At 53.9% G+C, this 25,590-nt stretch overlaps 1 protein-coding gene across 1 annotated transcript in view; it reads right to left on the bottom strand.

Annotated features, from left to right (window-relative positions):
• The window catches only part of SERAC1 (serine active site containing 1), a 34,943-nt gene extending 9,679 nt beyond the window's left edge, over positions 1 to 25,264 (bottom strand). The window contains exons 1-10 of the mRNA XM_056126059.1: positions 25,148 to 25,264; positions 14,843 to 14,934; positions 13,922 to 13,958; positions 10,544 to 10,680; positions 9,150 to 9,239; positions 8,163 to 8,294; positions 5,356 to 5,477; positions 4,146 to 4,274; positions 2,053 to 2,163; positions 579 to 741 (exon numbers count right to left, since the gene is read on the bottom strand). Of these exons, the coding sequence (XP_055982034.1) occupies positions 579 to 741; positions 2,053 to 2,163; positions 4,146 to 4,274; positions 5,356 to 5,477; positions 8,163 to 8,294; positions 9,150 to 9,239; positions 10,544 to 10,680; positions 13,922 to 13,958; positions 14,843 to 14,933 (1,012 nt within the window). The 5' untranslated portion in view covers position 14,934; positions 25,148 to 25,264. The remainder of the gene's footprint in view (positions 1 to 578; positions 742 to 2,052; positions 2,164 to 4,145; positions 4,275 to 5,355; positions 5,478 to 8,162; positions 8,295 to 9,149; positions 9,240 to 10,543; positions 10,681 to 13,921; positions 13,959 to 14,842; positions 14,935 to 25,147) is intronic.
• Positions 25,265 to 25,590: the final 326 nt, after the last annotated feature.

Below are 25,590 nucleotides of genomic sequence, written 5' to 3'. Positions count from 1 at the left end.
CTGGCTCTGCTCTTCCTAAGACCCTCTGGGCCCTCGGCAGAGCACCACCAGGCCAGGCCCCCGGAGGGTCACAGAAAGGCACAGGGCAGCCCAGTTTCATTTATTCTTTGGGGTGTGTGGGCAGGGTGGGCGACACTGGCTGTGCTCAGGGGGTACCACAGCAGTGCTGGGGGTCCAACCCGGGTCAGCCACAGCCAGGCGGGCGCCCAAGCCCCCATCCTGCCTGTCTGGCCCCTATTTTCATTTTCATTGCTGAAAACAACGTGTCCCCTTATGCTCCTAAACCTGCAGACCTGCGTGCAGGTCCACGCACGGAAGCAGGGACCTAGGGAGAGACCCCAAACTGACCAAGGGTGCCCGGGGAGGGGAGGCGGGAGGGCACGGGAAAGGCGCGAGGAAAGCCAAGTCTTTGTGTGCGTGCTCCCCAGAGGACCCCCAGCAAGCCCATCCCTGCGGGGCTCCCGCAGGACCGCGCGCACGGGCGCGCGCGCGCATGGGTCCCGGGCGAGCGTGCGGGCCGGGGGAGCTGAGGGGGCGCGGCGGAGGGTCCCGGGCGCGCGTGCGGGCAGGGGGCTCACCGGCGCGGGCGATAGCGGCGTGCAGGTGCTCGCTCAGGGCCATGTTGCCCACGATGCGCAGGACGCTGCGGCGCACCTGCGGGCAGTCCTGGTGCAGCAGGTAGAGGCGCTGCAGCAGCTGCAGCCCGCCGCTCCCCGCCAGCCTGTCGCAGTGCGCCGCGATCTGCGGGGACAATCGCGGGGACACCCGGCTCAGCGCAGCGCGCCCCAGGATGCCCGGCCGCCCCCGCCCGGCTCCCCCCACGCCAGACCCCATCCCCCGCCTGCCCAGGCCGCCTTGGGACCACCCTCCCCCACCCCAGTACTGTCTCCCGCCCCGGGTTGCCCTGACCCAGGGGAAAGGATTTGGATTTTAAGTGGAATTTTTTTCTTTTCTTTTTGGGCCACACCCGGCGATGCTCAGGGGTGACTCCTGGCTCTGCACTCAGGAATGACTCCCGGGGGTCCTCGGGGGGACCATACGGGATGCTGGGGATCGAACCCGGGTCGGCCGCGTGCAAGGCAAATGCCCTCCTGGCTGTGCTATGGCTCCAGCCCCTAAGTGGAATTTTGTTTGTTTTTTGGGTCACACCTGGCAACGCACAGGGGTTACTCCTGGCTCTGCACTTAGGAATCAGCCCTGGCAGTGCTCAGGGGACCATATGGGATACTGGGGATCGAACCCGGGTCGGCCGCGTGCAAGGCAAACGCCCTCCTGCCTGTGCTATCTCTCCAGCCCCTAAGTGGAATTTTGAAGAGCGAGGGAAACGGAGCAGGAGTTGGTGAGGGCTCAGGAAGCAGCGACCACAGGCATGCCGGGGTAGCCCCGAGGAGGCCTGTCCTTCCGTCACCGGCTCAGCTTGCTGACATCACACCATGCCCCCCACCCTGAGGTGACAGTTTTACTTCTCTCATAAAAAAACAAAAAGATGAGATGAGGGGTGTTTGGGGGGAGCCACACCTAGTGGTGCTCAGGGCTGACTCCTGGCTCAGTGCTCGGGGGTCAGTGTTGCCGGCTCAGGGAACCCTGCAAGGTGCTGGGAAGAGTGCGCCCCCTGCAGGCCACGTGCCTTAACCCCCACACTAGTTCCCTGGCCCCCTGTTGCACGTTTCTTTCAGATCAAACTATGGGCGTGACAGGAAAGCCACCATGCCCGACGGTGACAGGGTGAGACTCAGTGCGCCCGGCGTGGAGCCAGCGCAACCCCCTGGACAGCTGCTGCCCCCGGGGTCACATGCACAGTCACTGACGGGTCGGGTCACCTGTGAGCAGCCATCGGGCTGCTTTCTCGCTGTGGCACTGAGAGGAGGGCCCATCCCAGGGATACTGACCCCGAACAACCACTGTGTCTGGTTGCTAAACCGTGACGGTGGATTTTGACACTTCATGAGGGGAAGGGGGGCGCGTGACGGGAACCACGCGGCCGTCTCTTCTCTCCCTGCTAGATGAGCACTGCTCATGGAGCACCACTGGCATCCCGCAAAGCTCCGCTACCTCGGAATGTTTGACGATGGCTTCCAAGCAGAACATCTCCATGGTCACCGAGGGCACTTCGAAGCTCTCCGCGTAGGGAAGTCCGTTTCCTCCAAAACACCACAGGCCACCCTGAAAGAGAACTCAAGTTTTCACTGAGCAAGTGGCACTGTCATTTGACGACGACCACCGAGCCCCATGCTGCGTAGTACCAGAAAGAACTCATGTGTGGGACCCCAGTCATCTGGACACTCCCAGGCGACACTTGGCTTATGCAATGGGAAAACGGTCTTTACCCTGTCTTTACCTTTTCCCTCCCTCCGTGCAGAGACCCAGCCGGGCTGCGAGCCTGCACTGCGTGTGCTTTACCTCTGAGAGAACTCCAGGAAGCAACAGATGAATCTTTTTTCTCTTTTTTCTTTTATTGGTTTTTGGAGTCCCAGCTGGTGATGCTCAGAGGTTACTACTCCTGGCTCTATGCTCAGGAATTACTCCTGGCGACGCTCAGGGGGACCGCAGGGGGCGCCAGGACGGAACCTGCGTTGGCCACACTCCAGGCAAGCTCCCCACCTGCTGGACCATCTCCAGCCCCACCAACATAAGATTCCTGATCAAGGAAAATAAATCCCAGGGCAGGTAATGTTCTAACCTCCTATCATTTCCCAGGTTATGCTAGTAACGTTGACTTAGATGTTACTAATCAAACTAATAGAAGCTTTAAAAAAATAACCGTGGGGCTGGAGCGATAGCACAGCAGGTAGGGTGTTTGCCTTGCATGCGGACGACCCGGGTTCGATTCCCAGCATCCCGTATGGTCCCCGGAGCACTAGCAGGAGTGATTCCTGAGTGAAGAGCCAGGAGTAACCCCTGTGCATCGCCGGGTGTGACCCAAAAAGCAAAAATAAATAAATAAATAAAAAATAAAAATAAAAAACATAACCGAGAACATCTGAAATGTAGACAGTGGGGAACAGTCTCAGAACTGTAACTCTTTCCGGGTTGAAGTTCAACTTCCCATGAAAGAATTACCATGTGGGAAGTCGGGGGTCAGGGGCAGCTCAATGGGGGGAGCACAGGCCTTTTGCACCCGGCAGTGCTCAGGGCTTACTCTTGGCTCTGTGCTCAGGGATCACTCCCTACGTGGTGCCAGGGATGGAGCCCAAGGGGGCCCCATGCAGGGCGAGCGCCATCCCCGCTGTGCTATTGCTCCGGCCCCTCTGTGAGTTTCTTTACTCCCCCCCCCACCCCGCGCCTCTAGAGGGTACAGTACCAACCGTGCAGTGTGTGTGTGTGTGTGTGTGTGTGTGTGTGTGTAGAGGGCACAGTACCAACCGTGCAGTGTGTGTGTGTGTGTGTGTGTGTGTGTGTAGAGGGCACAGTACCAACCGTGCGGTGTGTGCGTGTGTGTGTAGAGGGCACAGTACTAACTGTGCAGTGTGTGTGTGCGTGTGTGTGTGTGTGTGTGTGTGTGTGTGTAGAGGGCACAGTACCAACCATGCAGTGTGTGTGTGTGTGTGTGTGTGTGTGTGTGTGTGTGTGTAGAGGGCACAGTACCAACCGTGCAGTGTGTGTGTGTGTGTGTGTGTGTGTAGAGGGCACAGTACCAACCGTGCAGTGTGTGTGTGTGTGTGTGTGTGTGTGTGTGTGTGTGTGTAGAGGGCACAGTACCAACCGTGCGGTGTGTGCGTGTGTGTGTAGAGGGCACAGTACTAACTGTGCAGTGTGTGTGTGCGTGTGTGTGTGTGTGTGTGTGTGTAGAGGGCACAGTACCAACCATGCAGTGTGTGTGTGTGTGTGTGTGTGTGTGTGTGTGTGTGTAGAGGGCACAGTACTAACTGTGCAGTGTGTGTGTGCGTGTGTGTGTGTGTAGAGGGCAAAGTACCAACCGTGCAGTGTGTGTATGTGTGTGTGTAGAAGGCGCATTACCAACTGTGCAGTGTGTGTGTGTGTGTGTGTGTGTAGAGGGCACAGTACTAACCGTGCAGTGTGTGTGTGTGTGGAGGGCACATTACCAACCCTACAGAGAGAGGATGTGTATGTGTGTGTGTGTGTGTGTGTGTGTGTGTGTGTGTGTGGCCCCACCCCGTGCGGGCCGGGTGGAGGCCTGAACTCACCTTCTGAGCCGCGAGGCTCTGGCTGCTCTCGCTCAGGGCCAGAGACGTAAAATTCTGGATACACTCGTCGAGCTCCGTCTGGGGTAAGGAGGACAGCAGCTGCCTGAGCTCCTCCTCGATGCAGGAGTCCTGAGATGCAAGGACAGAGACCCTCTGAGCACCGGGAGAGAGCCCCCGCACAGGTGCAAGCCTGTGTCTGTCCGGTCGCTGCCCAGGTGCACCGCCAACCCCTGCGGCTCGAACTCGGGTCCCAGCTCAGGGGCGGGCCAGCACCTCGTGACCCACTCGCTCGCTCGGAAGTCAAGCTTTGGAGCCTGAGTTCCTCGGGAGCTCCCAGTTCTAGCCTCCTTTATTCAGATTTCAAAACACTGGTAGCAGCTGGCTCGGGCGCCCCCTTGGCGGTCTAGGACCTGCTCGTCTGCGGAGTGGTCAGGAACTGCCACCTGCTGCTTGAGGGCAGGAACGTTCCCAGGGGCCCTCCTGGCTGCACTGGTCCAGGCAACACTCGGTATCATCTGGAGATGCTCGCGGTGGTTCTGATGCTGCTTGCACGGAGTAGAGCCAGCATATGGTCGAGCACCCCACCGGGCGCAGTCCCCACAACAAAATATTACTTCATCCCAAATGTCCACAGTGTTAAAATTCATCAAAACTGAGGGCTACCACCTCTGAGAGAGAATCGATGCAGAGGTAAGCTGTGAGGTCACTCTGATCCGTGCAGGGGTCACTGTGGAGTCTCTATGATCTGTGCAGTGAACTGTGGGTGGGGTCACTCTGATCCATGCAGGGTCACCATGGGGTCTCTCGGATCTGGGCAGGGGTCACTGTGCGGTCACTGCGACCCGTACGGGGGAAATGTGAAGTCAGTTTGGTGTCCAGGCACCCCACGCTGAAGGAGGGGAAATTCCAGACCATCAGCGTGTCCAAGAACACTCACATCCTTGGGTGACAACCGCAGTGCCTATCTGGGTCACGTCTACAACTACTGTTTGAATGTTCATCTTGCACCCAAGGTGTAGCTATACTATTTTTCACTGTATCTTTTACTTACTTCGTTTTGTTTTGTTTCTGAGCCACAGCCAGCAGTGCTCAGAGCTTCTCGCCTGGCAGACTGGGGGCACCGGCTGGGCTTGGCTGGTGCTCGAACCCGGCTCGGCTGCCTGCAAGGTCAGCATGCCACCCGCTGTACTGCCACTCCGGCCCTACTTACCTCTTTCATGGCAGGCAAACGAGGCGGTGGTAGAAAGAAGCGAAGGTCACTGTCTTTGCTCCGTGCCAAACCGACGAGGGTCCTCAGATCTGCGGCCTGGGCAATGGTCCTGTACTGGTAATCTGTCAGGAGATGTGCTCTTAGCGCCCAGACCGCATCGGCGGTAAGAAACGGTTACGAGAGCTGTTTTGAGGATCAAACAAACTGCTCGAAAGCACAAATGTTCAGGCTCCCAGGCTGTCATTGACGTTCCGAGTATTTCTCCTGCCGACAACTAACTGCACGTGTAGATCCAGCAGGCAACCCCCGGCGTTCCCACACCCAGCCCCTCAACTCTTGGGATCAGTCTGCATATCAGTCCTTCGGGGGGGGAGGAATGAACCTCAAATGTGAGAACTAGTAGTTTAGAAGCAAATTAACTTATTTTTGAATTTAATATAGTGTCTCTCTTTACTTGGGGGATAGCCCAGGGCCTGGCCGAGCAGCGCAAGGGCACCCCACCGAGCTGCGGCCGGGGGTCTCGTAACTGCCTTTGGAGAAATCTCATGGGGCCGGGGAAGAGCTTACAGGGCTGGGGTGGGAGCAGTCCCCGTATCCCATATGGTCCCCCGAGCACTGCCAGGAGTGATTCCTGAGTGCAGAGCCAGGAGTCAGCCCTGAACAATGCCGGGTATGACCCAAAAGGAAAAAAAAAAGGAAAAGAAAAAGAAAAAGAAGAGTTCAAAGGGCTGCCATGCAGCGGCCTGGAGCCTGCTCACTGCCAGGGGTTGCTCTGATGTCCCCAACATAAACGGACCAGAGCCACCCCACACTGCAGACCATAAGTCCCCCCTGAGGGAGTGGCCCCTGGGCCCCGAGCACTGCTGAGGAGGACCCCTGAAACAAAGGAAATTAAAATGGTTTCTGGCATGTCAAGGCTGTTTTGAGGGGGTGTTGTTTAGGACTACGACCCCCGGTGCTCTGACAGCCCACTAAGCCCATGGTCAGATACTACTTCCACCTTCAGGTTGAAGAAACACTGTATTCACCTGTTGCGTCCCCCATGCCCAGTGGAACCTCTCTGTCCTGCCTATGACCACAGGATTGTCCCCCATGCCCAGGGGAACCTCTCTGTCTTGCCTATGGCCACAGGTAGGTCCCTTCAAGTGTGGGTGCTGAGACCTAGTCCCAATGCTGCTGTGTTAGATGGGTGAAACTGTCTGCCACGGAGGCAGGAGGAGGGTTGGAAAGGGTGGGGGGGGTCTACTGGGGACATTGGTGGTGGAGAATGTGCACTGGTGGAAGGATGGGTGTTGGATCATTGCATGATTGAAACTCAAACATGGAGGCTTGTAACTGTATCTCACGGTGATTCAATTTAAAAGAAAAAAGAAAAAGAAATGTTTTCGGGGACCAGAGAGATAGTACAGCGGTAGGGCAACTGCCTGGCTTGCAGCCAAGCTGGGTTCCGTCCCCACACCGTATATGATACCCTGAACCCTGTGGGAGTGATTTTTGTGTGCAGAGCCGGAAGCAAGCCCTGAGCATCACTGGGTGTGGCCACTTCACAATACATATTTTTAGCTTACCACAAACAACTGAAACTATGGGAAGGGAAAGCTCAGACAAAGAGGAATTACCACCCGGCATTATTGCCTGATACTTTTAAAAACTGATCGTCAAAAAAGGAATCAACTACTTTTAAAAACTGGGAACTTGGGGGCCATACTGAGCAGCGCTCAGGGGGCTAGTCTGGCTCTGTGCTGGGGTTGGGGGTCACTGCCGGCGGCGCTCAGGGGCCAGGCAGTGCTGGGGTGAGAGTTGGGCGTCTGCGGGGGAGACATATGCTCTGTCTCCCTGGCCCCAAATGTCAATGTTTGGAAGTGAATGTTTTAGAAATGATCTTGGCAAAAATATACTTGCCGAAATTTGAGCAGCAGAGGGAAGAAACAGATCATTTCAAATCCAAACTTTAAAAAAAAAAAATAGTGGAACAGTATCAGTGACTACGAGAGGGCTGTGTGGGGTGCTCTTTCTGCATCTTAGTTTCGGTGGAGGTGGGCGTGCTGGGGCCGCAGGAGGGAGGTGCGGGAGGGGGCCGGCGCGGATGGGCAGAGCCTGCACTCAGCCCGTCCCAAGGGCTGGGAAACGGCTCCCACGGCACTCCCACAGCACAGAGACTGCGAGGCTGGCTTCCTACCTGCTGTCTCACTTCGGATTTTTGCGTTTTTGTTTGTTTGTTTGCTTTTTGGGTCACACCCAGCAATGCACAGGGGTTCCTTCCTGGCTCTGCAGGTGCTCAGGGGACCCTATGGGATGCTGGGAATCGAACCTGGGTTGGCCGCATGCAAGGCAAATGCCCTCCCCACTGCCCACTGTGCTATCACTCTGGCCCCTCACTCAGGATTTTTGGGTTTTTTTTTTTTTTGCTTTTTGGGTCACACCCAGTGATGCATAGGGGTTACTCCTGGCTCTTCACTCAGGAATTACTCCTGGCGGTGCTCAGGGAACCCTATGGGATGCTGGGAATCGAACCCCGGTCAGCGACGTGCAAGGCAAATGCCCTTCCTGCTGTGCTATCACTCCAGCTCCTCACTCAGGATTTTTGAAGATGTGTTATGGGCACGTGTGCACCAAGACTGCCTGGATCAGGCGGGGACACGGCCACTGGCTCAGGATCGTGCCTGCGTGGCTGAGGCCACACCCGCAGGCCCCATCCAGCTGTGCGTCTCTCTGGTCCCACAGCAGTGCCCAGGAGGCCTGAATCACGTTCCCTCCCCTCCTGCCCACGCTGTCCACCCCGGTCCCGGTCCCCGGGCCATGCGTACCCTGCCAATGGTGGGCCTCGGCCATCTCCTGCACAGCCTGCAGCCGGGCCTCCCGGGCCTGCGACCGGCTCTTCCGCAGCAGCAGCCACACGGGGCACTCGTGGTCCTCCACGTCCACGGTGCTGAACGTGTCTGCGGAAAGGGACAGGGTCACTCCCAATGGGCCTGGGGACCACACAGGATGCCGGGGACTGAACCTGGGTCAGCCACAAGCAAGGCAAGCACCCTCCTTGCCGCACTACCCCTCTGGCCCTCAAGTTGACTTTTTTCCTTTTTAATTTTTTTTATTTTTGGCTTTTTGGGTCACACCTGGCGATGCACAGGGGTTGCTCCTGGCTCTGCACTCAGGAATTACTCCTGGAGGTGCTTGGGGGACCATATGGGATTCTGGAATCGAACCCAGGTTGGCTGCGTGCAAGGCAAATGCCCTACCCGCTGTGCTATCACTCTGGCCCACAAGCTGACATTTTTTGATGCCATCTTTGTATTACCAAAAAGCAAGGGGGTGGTTTCAAGTAAACTGAAGTCTCATGGGGCTCTCTTCCCCGTCCATCAGCTGCCGCTCAGATGCAAGTAAATGTTTATTTCTGAGATATTTATCAGCTTCAGTGTCTATTTACATCTCAATACCATACATCCAACGGAGCTGAGGGAGGAACACCGGCCAGCAGCATGAGAGAAGAATACCCTTTCATTTCCAGGCTACAACCATGCTACTCTAAGAAAGAGATAAAGGACCGGAGAGCTCACCCAACAGCCTAAGCATGTGTTTGCTCTCAAGAAGGCCAGGTTTGACTTCCGGCAACACACAGTCCCCAAGCATGACCATGAGTGACCCTTGAGCCCCCACACCCGCTCAGGCCCTGAGCACCACTGGGCGTGGTCCCACCTCTTCTCCCCAAGAGCAAGAACAAATTGGGAAAATGTCAGATGATGACCAGAAGGCCCCCAGGTCCTATCACGCCCAACTGAAGTTTTGACACGCACCAGAAAACGGGCTCTGGAACAGTTTGGCTGACGTTGCTAAAATTGTTCTGACTGCTTTGTGAATCTCCTTTCTCGCCAGGTAAGTGATTCCTAAAAAGATCACAAGTGCAAAAAATACTAATAATAATAACAATAATAATGAGCCCTTCAGAAATCTGTGTACAAACTATAGTTCTTATCAAGAATGTAGAATAACACCTATGCAGAATTATATTTATATTCCAGCGTGTGATATAAGTAGCATTTTGGGAGCTGGGGAGACAGCCCAGTGGCCGGGGGAGATGCTTCCTGTGCACTGGGAACTGGGTTTGAACCCTGGCATCACCGGGTCCCTTGGAGACAGTGGATGGGGCCCTGGAGGCCTGGCCTGGGAGCAGCCATCCCTTGGTGCTGCTCAGTTCGGTGGCCACACGTCACCCTGAGTGGCCACGGGCCCCATGAGCACTGCCCGGGAGGCCCCACACAATGAAACAGAATATCATCTCTATCACTGCCAATACAACTAGAATCCTTATGGGCTTAAGAAACAATAACCGCTTTCAGAGAGGAGTGAAAAGGGAGAATAATGAAATAATTAAAGCATTGTGGGAACCAAGGGTTCAAGATCTCAAAATGAGACTTCCCTCCAAGTCAGGGGGAAAGTGAAAAACAGAAGTATGGGGTGAGTGTCATTCGGGTGGGGGAAAGTGATGAAGAAGAGTCCCTCTCCATAACGCGGCCGGACCCCGAGCTCAGTTGGGAGCACCGGTGCTGACTCAGCGGCCACAGGGGGACTCCCGGGGCAGCCAAGGGTGGGCGGGCGCTGCTGAAACTGTCTGCGGGCTCTCTCCTCCTCCCCGTCCATCAGCTGCCGCTCATATGCATGGGGCCATCGCAGGAGTTCCGCGGGTGGCAGCAGAGTTATCTCTGAGCCCTGTGACAAGATCTTGCTTTTGGTCCTGCCTGGTGGAGGGAGGGCCGGCCTCCGGGCTGCTGGTCCGCTGACAAGGGCAATTCGAGTTCAGACATGCCCGCAGCCAGCGGGGACCCCACCTTCAATCCCTGGCACCCCCAGGTCCTCTGAGCACTGCTGGGTATGGCCCCAATGACATCCAGCACTGCTGGGCACAAGCACGGCCCCGTCCAGCCCGAGGGTCCGGCTGACGGGGTGACAAGGGCTCCTGCGCCCTGCCCAGGGGTGGGGGGCTGGTGACTCAGTCTGTCTCGATGACACTGGGCTGGTGTGTGGCCACACCCAACAGTGCTCAGGGGCCACTCCTGGCAGTGCTCGGGGAGCCACGTGAGGTGGGGTCGGCATCCCCCCAACCCGCCAGCTCTCTGGCGCTAAGTGCCCATTCTGGAATCCACACAACCAGCTTCCACTTGTCACAAGACTGGTTCTGCCAGCAACTCACCATAATCGCCTTTTTCATCTAGAGAGCCTGTGTCCATGTAGATGTAGGACTTCATCTTTTCTTTCTCTACCACTTCAGTGTGTAATGTCAAAGACTTCTTCAGGGCCAGAACTTCATATGTAAAAAATACAGAACCTCTTTAAAAGAAACAAACAAAAAAAATTCATCGTGAACAAATGATATAACAGCAACACAAGAGCCCCTCTCTTTTTCAGCTTTTTTTAGTAATTTTTTTGGGAAATATATATATACGTATATATACACACAGCAATATATATGTTATATTTACAACAATATCTCATATCTGACGTTTAGTTGGTAGTAAACCTCCTTGTGTTAATATGATAAATTACATAGCTATTATATATACATATATAGCTGTGTACCTTAGAATACCTGTTTATGTCCGTGACCTGAGCCAATGGTCCCATCATGGTACTCAGGTCACAGAGAGACCACCGAGAGCACCAAAAGCCCAGGACATGCGGGTCCCCCGCACCCCACCAGGCCCCCTGCACGCCACCCCCCCCCATGCCTACAGTTGTTCTGAATTGATTGTGATAGTGTCTCCACTTTTCTCTTCAGTTCAGCCCCTTCCGAGCTCCAGAGCTAGGATCCGTGAGCCCCATCTCCAGACCCCCAACTTCCACCCGCCGTTTGTGGCTCATGCATTAGTGTTCCCAATGGTAAGAGCCATTCATCGTTGACCATTATTCACACTCAGCTTCTTCATCCATCTGCCAGTGAGGGGCAGCTGCGGAATTCTCCACTTTGGCTCTAGTACAAACAACAACTCCCGGCTGGCTGCAGTTGCATGGGACATCTAGCTCACCCTTGAGGAGACAGCTGCAGAGACAGCTAACCCTCCGCACACATACTGGTATGTCCAGCTTTCCTAACAACTGTTCTTTTTTTTTTTTAATTTTATTTTAAAGAGTCACTGTGAGACACAGTTACATACTCAGAAACTTTCGTGATTACGTTTCAGTCATTTAATGTTCAAGTACCCATCCCTCCACCAGTGCCCATTCTCCACCACAATGTTCCCAGTGTCCTTCCTGCCACCCCCACCCCCTGCCTCCGTGGCAAGCACATTCCCTTTTACTCTCTCTCTCTCTCTCCTTTTGGGTGTTTCTAGTAACTGTTCTTCTGAAAGAATTAGCCACGTTACCAGCACCTTTGAGGTTCTCAAGCTTTACCAAAAGCCAAAATTTAAATGTGAAATGCTGTTTATGGAGACATGAATGAAGGATGTTTTTCTCATTCAGCTTGACCGACACGATCCCGAGGTCCACCACAGAACTGGTGCTCAGCCACTTTGGTTACACTACCCTGCCCGACCCCGAGACAGGAGGGAAACCAGATGGACAGATATCCCGTCTGCAGCCCCGGGACAGAGAGAAACTCACTCACTCACATGGGCCCTCTCCCTTGGGCATTTATTTATCGGAACAGCCAAAAGAGCAAATGTTTTTCGCTCGGTATTTTTACCGTTTTTCATGAACAGTATTTCTTTCCTAGAAATAGGATGGTTTCCGCTGTGTTCCTAAACAGAATGCCATTGACAAATCGGCCAGAGAATACATTATCTTTTGCCCAGAATGAATTAAAGGGTGAAATTATCTTGCCCTCTTGACACATTTCCCAGAATATGCCAAATGATTTAACTCACATTACAATGCCCTGGAGAAATGTGAGTCTGGAACAAAATACCGAATATCTCCCTTTGTCATTTCAGCAGGACTGAAACCAGCATTGCTCCTCCGACAGCAACAGTGACTAGCGGGGCTGCGGCAGGCAGACACTGAAACACTCTACGGCTGCAGGAGAGGTGAGGGCGGGGTTTGCTGCCCTTGGCTGGAACTGCAGGGAGACTGCTCCATGAAACCAGTCAGAGGGAGGAGGACAGGTGCTGGTGGTTGCACCCAGCCGGGGGATACAGAGCCACAAAACAAGGGAACAGCTGGGGGGCGGAGGGCCAGAACTGCAGGGAGGGAGTTTGCCTCACATGCGCCCACCCCAGGCTTGATCCCTGGCACCTCTATAATACCCGGAGCTCACCAGGAGTGATCCCTTAGTGCAGAGGCAGGAATAAGCACTGAGCACTGGTGGTGGTGGCCCAAACACACACACACACACTCAACACACACACACACACACACACACACACACACACACACAATAACTACGAAGGGAACAGACAGTACTGAATGATGGGAGGGCCTTGGCTTTGGATTTAAAAGCCGAGACCACCAAACAGTGGGGGTCTAGAGTGACGCAGGGCCGTGGTGAAGGTGCAGTGAAACCACAGACGCTAACTCTACCATGACCGAATTACCTAACTATAAGAAATAAAGTGTTGATTTTAAAAAAATCGAATAAAGGCTAAAATATGGCCTGGGCTTACCAGAAGTAACGCTTAAAAAGAGAGAGAGAGAGAAGAGAGAGAGAGAGAGAGAGAGAGAGAGAGAGAGAGAGAGAGATGGTATAGGGCAGATGACCCTGATTCCACCAACAATATCCTGAGCACAGGGCCAGGAGTAATCCCTGAGTACTGCAGGGTACGGACCAAAAAAAAAAAAACAGGCAAACAGAGGAAGGCAAAAAGAGAGAGTGGACGGGAGAGGAAAAAGAATTATTAACAAGTATAACAGAGAATCACCCTTTTCAAAAACAGGAAAGAAGGGGGCTGGAGAGATAGCACTAAAGCTAATTTTTTTGTTTTCATTTTTGACCTACACCGGGCTGGAGCAATAGCACAGCGGTAGGGCGTTTGCCTTGCACGCAGCCAACATGGCCGACCCGAGTTCGATTCCTCCGCCCCTCTCGGAGAGCCCGGCAAGCTACCGAGAGTATCTCGCCCACACGGCAGAGCCTGGCAAGCTCCCCATGACGTATTCGATATGCCAGACACAGTAACAACAAAGTCTCCAATGGAGACGTTACTGGGCCTGCTCAAGCAAATCGATGATCAACGGGAGGGCCTTTACCTTTTACCTTTTGATCTACACCAGCAGTGCTCAGGGTTTACTCCTGGCTTTGGACTGAGGAGTAACCCCTGCCAGGACCAGGGATCGAAGCCGGGTCAGCTGTGAGCAAGGCAAGTGCCCTCCCCACTGTCCTGTCACTCTGGCCCGACTGAGCTGATTTTCCCTTCTCCTGCCTTAGAAGCTCAGGCAGGAGGTGCTTCTGCAGGTGACGAGTGCGGTGCCCCGGGACGGGCCCAAGGGGACATGCTCCCAGAAGGTCCCGTCCGCTGCAGACCCCGCGAGGCAGAACCGTGCCTCGGAACCCTCAGCCCGGATCTCAGCCCAGCTCACGCCCTTGCTGCCTTCTTGCAGGAAGTAGCTGACGCCGATTACTATTTGCAGCACTTACCCTAAGATCAGAGATCCAGTAAGCTTTACGATGTTTCCTTCAAAAAGAGGAAAGTCCATTAATATAATCAACTTTGTTTTCAAAACGTGACAGAATGAGGCAAGTGACTCGCCTAACGGGATGCAAAGCTGTCCGTCTCTTGAAATGCGGCAGCTGTCTTGCCGGACGGGTAGGATAGTGGCAGGGAACTTGCCTTGCATGCAGTTAACCTGGCTCATTCCCGGGCATCGCCAAGGGCCCCGCCAGAGTCCTGCTGGGAGTGGTCTCTGAGCACAGAACCGGGAGTAAGCCTGAGCACTGTCCAGTGCGTGCACTGTCTTCTCCATCCCTGCTTCTCTTACTACTTAAATTACAGAGCCATTGGACGTCCTGGATGAAAAGAACTCCCACTGGACCCCCCAAGCTGACCCAGCTTAAAAAGCAAAAGGAAGTGGCACGAGGCCGGGGCTTGCCTCCTTCCATGGTGTCCCGGCGCCTGGATCAGAGCCTGGCACATTCCCACCTGGTCAGCCAATGTTTGCCAAAGGAACGGAAGGTAAGCCAGACGGATCTTGTCTGGATCCCACAGGGGAAGAAGACCAGAAACAGAGCAGGGAAACGAAGGCAGATAAGTGGGGGCGTTAGTGCCGGATGTCATGAATCGTCCAGTCACCGCCCCACCGCATTCATCAGTGAAGTCCGTGAGCCAGGCACGGGCACAGCCGGAGTGTAAGAAAAAGCTGCCGACTGAGAGCAAGGCGACTCTTGGGTTCAGAGGCTGAGGCTGAATCAGCTCGGGACCGTACTGGGGACGGATTGACCGACTGACCGTCTGACCGACAGGGAAAGGTGTGGTCAGAGACGTGCGCTCAAGGGTTGGACAGCTCTGGGGGGGCATCCTGGACCCTCGCCCCAGCCCCGTGCTCGCCCCGGGGTACTCACTGCCGTCTCTCCAGTACGTTCGGCTCTTGGCTGGAGGAGCTGAGGTTCTTATTCTCCGGCAACAGATGATACAATAAGCAGCCAGGGACATTCTGTGTATTTGGAACAATCGTAACGAATTTAAGTTGGAATCTGACTTTAGAAAAACATTTCCTTTCACTCTAAGAACACGTGCTGATCATGGATGAGGACCTTCAGAGTCAGATATCGCAACCAGAAAAAAAAAAAAAAACCTTCTCCTCTGAAAACTCGAACCAGGGGCCAGAGAGGTAGCAAAGTGGATAGGGTGTTTGCCTTGCATCTCGCACGCAGCCAACCCGGGTTCGATCCCCAGCATCCCATATGGTCCCCTGAGCCCCTCCAAGAAGGATTCCTGAGTGCAGGTTCAAGAGTAACTCCTGAGTTTCAGTGGGTGTGGCCCCAAAACCAAAAGAAAAAAAGAAAACTCGAAGCAGTGCTGGAGAAATAGCAGAGGGCAAAGGCATCGGCCTTGCGTGTGACCGACTCCGTTCAATACCGGCACCACATGTGGTCCCCTGCGTATCGCCTGCGGTCATCCCTGAGCACAACTGGGTTTGGCCCCTACACAAAAAAAAAACCAAGCAAACAAACAAACAAAAAAAAACTAAGAGCAAAACTTAGAAAAATCTTTTGCTGGTGCTTTAGTTGTGCTTCAGCAATTAGCTAACACTGTACTTGGTCTTCACAAGTAAGAACCAGGAAAATGCAGGTGATCCGACAGAAGATTGGTCTAGGAACTTCTGCCTTTGTACGTGTACGTGCAGAGAGTAGGAATGCATATTTATCTTTGGTGGCAGGAGGCCTGCAGACGCGGGCGGTGCCGCGGCCAAGGGCCTGTGCGCCGGGGAGCAGACGTGTCCTCCCCAGCTCCGTCAGCGCGGCGCCCAGCATGTTTCATGAGGCCCCGGGTCCGCTCACGCCGCCTCCTCTCAGAGTGGAAAGCAGTGGCTCAATGGAACAAGGGGGAGGTGAAGATTCTAGAACAAGCACACATTCCGGCGCCCTGCCAGCGTCTCTGGTGAGACGGTTCCTTCTGTGACATAGAGGAAAAGCATGGTGTCCTGCAGGAACTCGGGAGAAATGATTCAGCAAATGGAAAAGGCTTGCAGCACCCTGAAAGGAGTAAACACGAGGGGCTGGAGAAATAGTTCAGCGGGGGGTGGGGGGGGGAAGGACATGCTTGCCTTGACTGTGGCCAACGTGTGTTCAACTCCTGGCATCTCTTTTATGGTCCCCTCTGAGCCTGCCAAGAATGATCCCTGAGCACTAAGTCAGGAGTAACTCTGGAGCAATGAGTGTGCTCCCCCCCTCCCCAATAAATGAGGTATATACTCAAAACGTGTTCACGATAACCCTCAAATACTAGGTTTCTGAGTATTTCTTCTAGTTCTTCTCCTGTCTCTAGGGCTGGAGCGATAGCATAGCAGCAGGGCGTTTGCCTTGCACGCGACCGGCCCTGCTGAGCTGGGTTCGATTCCTCCGCCCCTCTTGAAGAGCCCGGCAAGCTACCCAGAGTATCTCGCCCGCACCACAAAGCCTGGCAAGCTCCCCATGGCGTATTCAATATGCCAAACACAGTAACAACAAATCTCGCAATGGAGACGTTACTGGGCCCGCTCGAGCAAATCACTGAACAACAGGAGGACAGTGCTACAGTGCTACAATTCTTCTCCCATACATCAGTGGATGAAGGAGCATTCATTCCGGCCACAGGTGAGCAATGAAGGCCACTGTTCTCCAGGGTTATTGTTTCTGATTTTCTTGCTTATTCAATGAATCACTGATACTTTTAAAATGATAAAAGACTGATGGGGCTGGAGCCATAATTCAGCATGGAGGGAGTTTGCTTTGCATGTGACTGACCCAGGTTTGATCCTGGCATCCCAGATGGACCTGCCAGGAGTAATTCCTGACTGCAGAGCCAGGAATACTCCCTGGGCATTGCTGGGTGTGGCCTAAAAACAAACAGAAATCAAAGACTGATGAAGCAGGTTCTCACCAAACAGGGTGGCACACACAGGGAACTACAAGCCCTGTCTGGGGAGCGACTCGCCTTTGTTCCTCTGCCTCCTCCACTCCCGGGACCCAGGCGGCTGTGAGTGTACCTTGCCGACAGCCTTCAGTGGGAAGGGGCCACCCCGCACAGCACGGCAGACTGGCGCTCCTCCGGCTCTCCAAGGACTCAGCCGTCCCGACCGGTTCTGCAGAATCCTCTGCTCCTGTTGCGACTCTCGGCTCTCCTGATTCCGCTCACCTTCTCGCCAACGCAAAAACCTCCGGCACAAGCTTCCCCGGAGAGGAACCCACCTTGGTCAGGGGATTTAAGGGCTGCCTGATTTCCGGGTGTGACCCCAAAAATCAAAGAGAGGCCAGAGCAATCATACAGCAGGCAGGGGGCTTGCCTTGCATGCGGTTGACCCAAGCACAGTCCCGAACACCCCGCAAGGTCCCCTGTGCCCCACCAGGAGTGATCCCTGAGCACTGCCAGGTATGGCCCAAACATCAAACACACACGCACACACACACACACACACACACACACAGAGTTGTATTTATAAATTATTCACTCAATTACTACCTAGTTCTACTTGGAGCAAAGGTGGCCTAAGAACAGGAGACAGGGCAGAGGACAAGAAAGCCAGGGCTGTCACCTCCCCCTGCCCAGGGACACTACAGCTTGTTTGATGGGAGAGGAGGTCCCAGGGTGCACGGTAATGATTAACAGGACCTGAGCACCTGCTCCCTTTATGATCACACTTTATCCCTTTAACATTTATTGCGTTAGGTTCCACTTCATGGATCAATAAAATTCCTCACCAGTTTTCTTTCAACAAGTTTTTAACTTTTGTCTTTCCCCGTCATGCACAGAACCCTTTGCTAGCATGTGTATTTAATTTTAAAATCTTTTAGTTGATGGGTTTAATGCGTATTTGTTGGATATTGTTTTATTTCCTTTAAGTTACGGTGTACTACTTCTATTCGTTTACAAAATAACTATACATATGTATAGTATAGTTATTACATATGTATAGTTATTTTGGGTAGGGGGTCTTTGGGCCGCACCCAACCGTGCTGAGGGCTTACTTCTGGTTCTGTACTCATGCCATCACTCCTGGCAGGACTCGAAAGACCATATGGGACACCGGAGATCAAATGCAAGGCAAGCACCCCACCCACTACACAACTTCTCTAGCTCCCAAACAACTACATTTTAAACATTCTACATAAAGTACAAACTTACACACAACTGGAGATGACAGCGTTAAAATATTTAAAATCCAATGACCTATCTAGAATTTTTATTTTATTTTTATTTACCTTTCTGGGCCACTTCTGGGCCACACCTAGCAGTACTCAAGCTTGCTCCTGGTTCTGTGCTCAGGGATCATTCCTGGCAGTGCTTGGAGGATCATATGGGGTCTTGACCCAGGTCGGCTGAATGCAATGCTAGTGCCCTACCCTCTGTACTGTTGCTCAAGATCTTTTTTTTTTTTTTGGATACCACTGGCATTTCTCAGATTAATTTCTGGCTCTGTGCTCAGCGATCACTCCTGGCAGGCTAGGGTAACCACAGGGGAAGCTGGGGATCGAACCTGGGTCTGCCACATGCAAAGCAAACACGCTACTCATTGTACTACTGCTCAGACTCCTCATCTAGCATTTTAATTGTACTTTAAGAGTCTAAAATAAGTCATTTTTAATTTATTTCAATTTTTTGTGTTTTTTTTGCCAGACCTGGTGGTAGGGTTTACTCCTGACTCTATGCTCAGGGGTCACTCCTGACAGTCTTCGGGGGGAACATATACAATATGAAAGATTTGAACTGAGGCCCTTTCCTGTGCACGGCAAGTGCCTGTTCCCTGTACTATCCCTCTGGCCCTACGAAGTCATTTTTAAAATTATTCCGCTGAAACAGTCAATACAGTTTTTTCCATTCCTTTCTTACCAGTTCCTCTCCAAACATCTACCAGTTCCTCTGGGTTTCCTATCAGCCTGGAAAGACCCTTTCGTAGCTGTTTCTGTACTTGCTGACTCTCCCAACCTCCATTTGTTTGAAATAAGACTTTGAAAACAAATTAACTTGCCTGAGAAATTCTGGGCTTAGAATTCTCTATTTCCTTCAGCACCTCAATAGGTAGGATGCAGGGGAAGAAATCCATTGGTAAGTCCAGTGTTTTGTTTCTTTGGAGGCAAAATCACGGCCTTGTAAGAGGCTGCCCCTGTGCTCTTGAGACCCAAACCCACCACCTGCGCTGACTCGAAGTCTTTTTTTTGGTGACGTTCTGACCTCTTGGAGTCTTGAAGAGGGCAGAGAATGGGAAGGGGCAAGGGCCCATCCCAGGGTGAGCTACTGCCCAGAGTGTGAGTGTGTTCCCATGGAAACCGCCTGGTGCTGAGTTCATACTACCAGATGGCTCCTTTACCCGGAAGCTACATGCCCCTGCCCTTCACCTTGATAACTGGGACCACCTCTGTGCCCAGAGTCTGCCCAGTCACTCAAACTCTCTGATTTAAAAACTGGCTCAACGGGTGTGCACAGTGCCCATTCCTTCCCATGAGACACAAAGGCTCCAGAGGGTTTCCCCGCCTCCTTCCATTCCCGACCAATCCTGGCACTCCCCGCCAACCCACACAGTGCAGCCCGCCCCGCCCCCTTCCATTCCCGACCAATCCTGGCACTCCCCGCCAACCCACACTGTGCAGCCCGCCCCTCCTCCTTCCATTCCCGACCAATCCTGGCACTCTCCTCCAACCCACAGGGTGCAGCCCGTCCCGCCTCCTTCACGCCCGACCAATCCCAGCACTCCCCGCCTCCCACATGTTGCTACCCGCCCTGCCTCCTTTCAATCCTGACCAATCCTGGCGCTCCCCGCCCTCCCACATGGTGCAGCCTGCTCTCAATCCTTCTAGGGAAGACGAATTTGAGAAACTCAGGACAGATGTCTGTCAACTGTCCTACTTTACCCGGCTGACACTATACCCCGGGGACGTTTTTAAATGCCACGCAACCTATTATTATGAGCTAGTTAAACTCTTGTCTCACTTTCCTTGTCTATAAAAAAAACAACAGAGCCGCTCTAAAAGGTGGTTCTATTAAACGGATTAGCACATACAACACACAGAATAGTTCCTTATTCCCCGTTAAGTACTCAACAAATTTTGCGGGCTCACGATGGTCCATCTGGCAATTTTGAGATCTTTATTCTAGATATTCTTATATTGCTCTGTTTTGTGTCTGAGTATGAGCTGGTTACTGCAAATCCCGCTGAGATTTTGGTGTATTCATTCTACCATCTCTTCCTTCAGAACTGCAGTGTTCTTGTTTTGGGTTGGTTTTGGAGCCACCCCCAGCAGTGCTCAGAGCTTACTCCTAGTCTTGCACTCAGAAATCCTTTCTGGTGGTGCTCGAACCATATGGGAGGCTGGGACTCAAATCCAGGTCAGCTGTGTGCAAGGCAAGCACCCTACCCGTTGTACAATCTCTCCAGCCTCATCCACCAGATTACTGAATTTAATCTTAACACACCTCCATAGGCTAATGATTCTGAAGTTGGACCTTGGCCAAAATCTCCCCAGATTCATCTATCCAACTGCTACTACAGCACTTCCATTGGGATTCCCATAGGCGTTTCAAACTTTACTGTCCCAGACAGAGCTGTTTCTCCTCCAATTCCTTCTCCACTCATCGTCTCCACTGCCTCCAAATATACAATAAAAGTCTCTGCTTCTTGAGAGTAAACCATCTACTTCCTAGCTCAAGAGAAGTCTCAAAGGTTGCTGTGATGGGGTTTCCCTGCCCCACCCACACACACAGCATGTAACACCACCACTGTTTCCTGCTTGCCAGACCTACCAAACAATCCTGTTTCTCCACCTCCTGGTCCCTGTCAGCATCTAGCACAAGTCACTGCCCACACTCACTTGGAAAACACCAGCTTCCTTCATGCTGCCTTTCACACGGAGAAATCCTTCCAGAGATTTTTGTTTTCTTTTTTTAAATAACACACACCTTCCTCCAACCCCTAGCCCCCTAAGCACAGAGCTTGGAAGAGCCAGAGCACAGCTGTGGGTGACCCAAAAGCAGTTCTGTCAAGACTGTTGTGAGGACAGTGAATAACAGGAATACATGTACACTTCCATGTGAACTTATGCATCTGTATTAAAACAAACACAAGCCCTCCTGAGAGAGACCCGCCTATATGCATTTCTAAATAGTTCAGAGATGTTCAGCATCTGAATTAATCTGGAAATGACTGTTACAATGTACAGTGAGAATGTCTGTCTTTTTTCCAAATGGATACCACCCATCTTAACATCATGTATTGGTAATTTGGTGCTTTCTCCTGCACAGGAATATCCCTTAGTGATATACTAAGCCCCCCTGCCCTGCTTTGTATATGGGGGTACTTCTAGGTTATTCTGTTCCACACTCTATTCTATCATGGCTCAATGCCAGCAAGTAAGACGATAGCTTTATTTATTTATTTTGCCTTTTTTGGGTCACACCCAGCAATGCTCAGGGGTCACTCCTGGCTCTGAACTTAGGAATTACTCCTGGTGGTGCTTGGGGGACCATATGCGATGCCAGGGATCAAACCTGGGTTGGCCGTGTGCAAGGCAAACGCTCTACCCACTGTGCTATTGCTCCGGCCTGACAATAGCTTTATTATAATTCTAGGCTATGTTTGATTCGGAAAGGAGGGACTTTAATTTTCTTCAAAATCATGACAACTATTCTTGACTTATTTTTAGTTCTGGTTTAGCTTGTCTTTCCATACATATTTTAAGGTAAATATGTCAGGACCCATGGAAAACCAGAGGTTTCCCCTACTCCCCTTGGTAGAACATGCCTATAGAGCATGACTTAGTTGGTTATTGTCTTTGGTCTGGGAATGCTAGTGCCACTGTTTGGGGTGGGAGTGGGTGCTCCCCAATGGTGCTCAAGGACCGGAGAGGACACTCGCAGCCAACCGGGGATGCAGTGTAGCTCGACCTCAAGGTGCCAGGGGCTCCTTGGTGGGGCTCAGGGGCCATCAGGGCCACTCAGTGCTAACAAAGGTCTCGAGAGCTGTGCCTGCAATGCTTAGGGGACCACGTGGTGCCAGGGATGAAACCAGGGTCAGCTGCATGCAAGACATGCTATGCCTTAACCCTCCTGCTATCCTTCTGGAACCTATCAACTCTAATTTTTCCCCCTGGTGTTTTGGCCTGTGATGCTCAGGAGTTACTCTTGGCTCTGCACTCAGGAATCGCTCCAGGAGGCATTGCTTGGGGGAGCATATGGGATGCCCAGGATCAAACTTGGGTTGGCTGTGTGCAAGGCAAGTGCCCTGGCCCTTGTGCTATCTCTCAGGCCCCCAAATCAAATGTGTATCTTTGGTTTTGTTTTGGGGCCACACCCAGCAGTGCTCAGAGCTGACTTCTGGCTTTGCGCTCAGAGGAACTTACAGGATGCTGGGGATCAAATCCAGGCCAGCAGCATGCAATGTAAATGTCCTACCCACTCTACTATGGCTTCATCCTTAATTCTAGTTGAAATGAAAACTTTTGAGCATGTCCACATCTAAAAAAAAAAAAACTAAAAAAATCCATTAAATAGGAATATTTTCAGATAGCAAGAGAGACGAAATTGAAATTGCAAGTCAATCTTTATGCTATGGAGACTTCTCATCCATGAATATAGTTTCTCTCCATTGTGGTGGTTTTTCACGTTTCACTACAACTGTTTCTTAAGTCCCAAAATGACACTGATAGAATTGATCTCACCCCTTCCTAGGTATCTTTTTTTGTTAATACTAAAGTTATTTATGAAGAAACTGTCCTGATTTGAACGCCATTTTTTCCCCACCATTTGCTGAATAATCCTTTCCTTCCCCATGACGCGGTAGGGCATTTGCCTTGCATGCAGCCGACATGGCCGACCCGAGTTCGATTCCTCCGCCCCTCTCAGAGAGCCCGGCAAGCTACCGAGAGCATCTCGCCCGCACGGCAGAACCTGGCAAGCTCCCCGCGACATATTCGATATGCCAGACACAGTAACAACAAGTCTCATGATGGAGATGTTGTCTCATTGCTGGGCCTGCTCGAGCAAATCGATGAACAACGGGAGGACCGTGAACCGTGAACCCCACAAATATCTTTCACCTTTAGGGGTTTTTAGTGTGTATAGACCCATCGTCCATTCACACATACCACACACTTTCTTCACTTCTCTTGTTTCTAGATCTTCATTCTGCTCTACTGGTCAGTCTTATCTGCCACCAGTGTCATATTGCTTTCCATTTTTCTTGTGGGGAGCACCCCAGCAGTGCTGGCCTGGCAGTGCCTGGAGACTGGTTAGGAGTCTGAGAGATATGGAACCGAATGCCACATGCCTCTCTTGGCAAGCATGTGCTCTGCCACTTGGCCCCCAAACCAACACCACGCTGTTTCAAACGGTCTAGGTTTAGAATGTGCTTTCCTGCCATTCCCAGTCATTCCCAGTCAGCCTCACACTTGGCTGTCAAGTGATGCTTCCGGGTAGATACAATTTGATCAGGTCAGTTCCTCCCAGGGGTCCGCCTAAGTCAGCCCCCACTTTGGGGGTGGGGGGCGGACTTTGGAGACACACCCAGCAGTGCTCAGTGCTTACTATTGGCTCTGCACTCAGGAATTACGCCTGGCAGTCTCAGGGGCCACATGGGGGTGCTGGGGATTGAACCTGGGTTCGCCACATGCAAAGCAAGCATCCTACCTGCCGTGCTGTGGTTCCAGTCCCAAGTTAGCACTCTGGGGGAGCTCTAAAGGCCTTTCCGATCCTCCCACCAAAGAAACCCTCCCGGTTCCTGCTCCTCACTAGCTGAGACCCGCTTGCGGACTCCTGCTTTCTCTCCCCTCCACCCCTGCGGTCAGCTGCTTGACCAGTATCCCCAAAGTCAGAGGAGAGCCCGGCAAACAGGAACGGCACTTATGCTGCAGAGTACACCAACAGAGGTTTTAAATCTGCATTCCAAGGCACACTGGAAAGGTGCGTTTTGAAATGGAGATAGGACTAGGTGGGGGGTGGGGGGGTTGTACAGCCAGATACCGAGCACCACACATGGTCCCCCCCAGCATCTGCAGGAGTGGTCCCTGAAAGAAGAGCCAGGAGTAAGCCCTGAGCACTGCAGGGTGTAGCCCCCCTTCCCACCCACCCCCCACAAAAAAAAAAAAGATTAAAAAGGAGATAAAATGAGACCTGGAGAGACTTTACTGGTTAAGGCCCTTTGTAGCTGACCCAGGTTTGATCCCAGAATGCAGTGAGCACTACCAGAAACGAACCCTGAGCAGGGCCAGGTGCGGCCCAAACCCCAGCACCACCCCTCTTGCCTCCTGCCCCCCAAAATTAGAGAACTAGTTCAGTGCATGGGTGATAGCCCCAAGGACTGGACACATGTTTTGCACGCCTAAGGCCTTCAGTTTGACCCCTGGCACCGCTGGGGGCTCCCTGCAAGCACCCAGATGTAGCCCTGAGCCACAGCAGGGCTGCGGAGGGCCCAGGGGGCCGCGCCCCTGGGGCTCCTACAAGAACGCTGGGTTGAGAGAAGGCGCCCTGAGTGCCCTGGCATTAATCTGCAGGCTCAGGCCCGCCCCCGCGGCAGAAGCGTGCTGGTGGCTAAGCCCCAGGAAAGGGCCGGCGTGGGAAGGGTTACACTGGCGGTGGGGGTATGAAGAAGCACGCCCACTGCGGGGAGGAGGGTTCTCCGGAGAGAAAACGGGCAATACTGGGAGGCGCCCATCTGTCCGTTCACGCGACCACACGGAGCATCCCGGGAGCAACCACTGGAACCGAGGGAGGGAGAGCACGAATCTCCCGCCTCCACGGGCGAAAACGGAGCACGGGGTGGGGGGCGCTCCGCCCGGCTGGAAAGCAGAATCGGGGGCGGAGAGTCCCCATTTCCGAGCCCTCTGCGGTGCTGCACTTTCAAGTGACCGTCAGCGGGGGTGACCAGAGCCCTCGGGCCATGCACCTGTGCAATGTGCGAGCACGAAGCCGGGAGGCCCCGGAGGAACGAGCCATCGGGTCCCCCGGCCCGTCTGCACCCCGAGGCCACCGCGCCGGCAGGGGGTAGCCGCAGGTGCGCCGGGGCCCACTGTCGCGGCCAGGCCGGAGGGCCAGCGCGCCGCCGGGGTCACGGCCAGGCCCTGGCGCCCGGCGATGGGTCAGCGGGTCACTCCGGCTCCGCGCGTCCTCGCGGGGGCGCCCCAGAGCCGCGCCCCGACTCCGCCCTCCCCGCCCACACGACACGGGTCTCCGCGTCCTACCTGCCGGCTCAGGGGCCCCACCCGCCGTGCTCGTGGCGGGCCCGGTGCCCCCCGGAGCCCAGGCTGCGGCGCGGCGCGCTGCCCACTCCCTCCGCCCGACGCTGGGCAGCACGTGACCCGCTCCTCCCGCCAGGGCCCGCCCACCGGCCCCGGAGAGCCCCGCCCACGCCCGCCCGAGCCCCGCCCCCGGGTCCCGCCCCGCCCACCCGCCCGCCCGAGCCCCGCCCCCCGATCCGGCCCCGCCCCGGCCCGCCAGAGCCATGCCCCCTATTCCGGCCCCGCCCCTGCCCGCCCTAGCCCCGCCCCCGGGTCCCGCCCCGCCCACCCGCCCGCCAGAGCCCCGCCCCCAAATCCGGCCCCGCCCCGGCCCGCCAGAGCCATGCCCCCGATTCCGGCCCCGCCCCTGCTCGCCCTAGCCACGCCCCCGAGTCCAGCCCCGCCCC

This window comes from Sorex fumeus, unplaced genomic scaffold (genome assembly GCF_029834395.1).
Source record: "Sorex fumeus unplaced genomic scaffold, SorFum_2.1 ptg000061l, whole genome shotgun sequence".
Classification (NCBI taxonomy): Eukaryota; Metazoa; Chordata; class Mammalia; order Eulipotyphla; family Soricidae; genus Sorex; species Sorex fumeus.
Note: the sequence above shows the minus strand (reverse complement) of the source record. Positions and strands in the feature narration are given on the sequence as shown.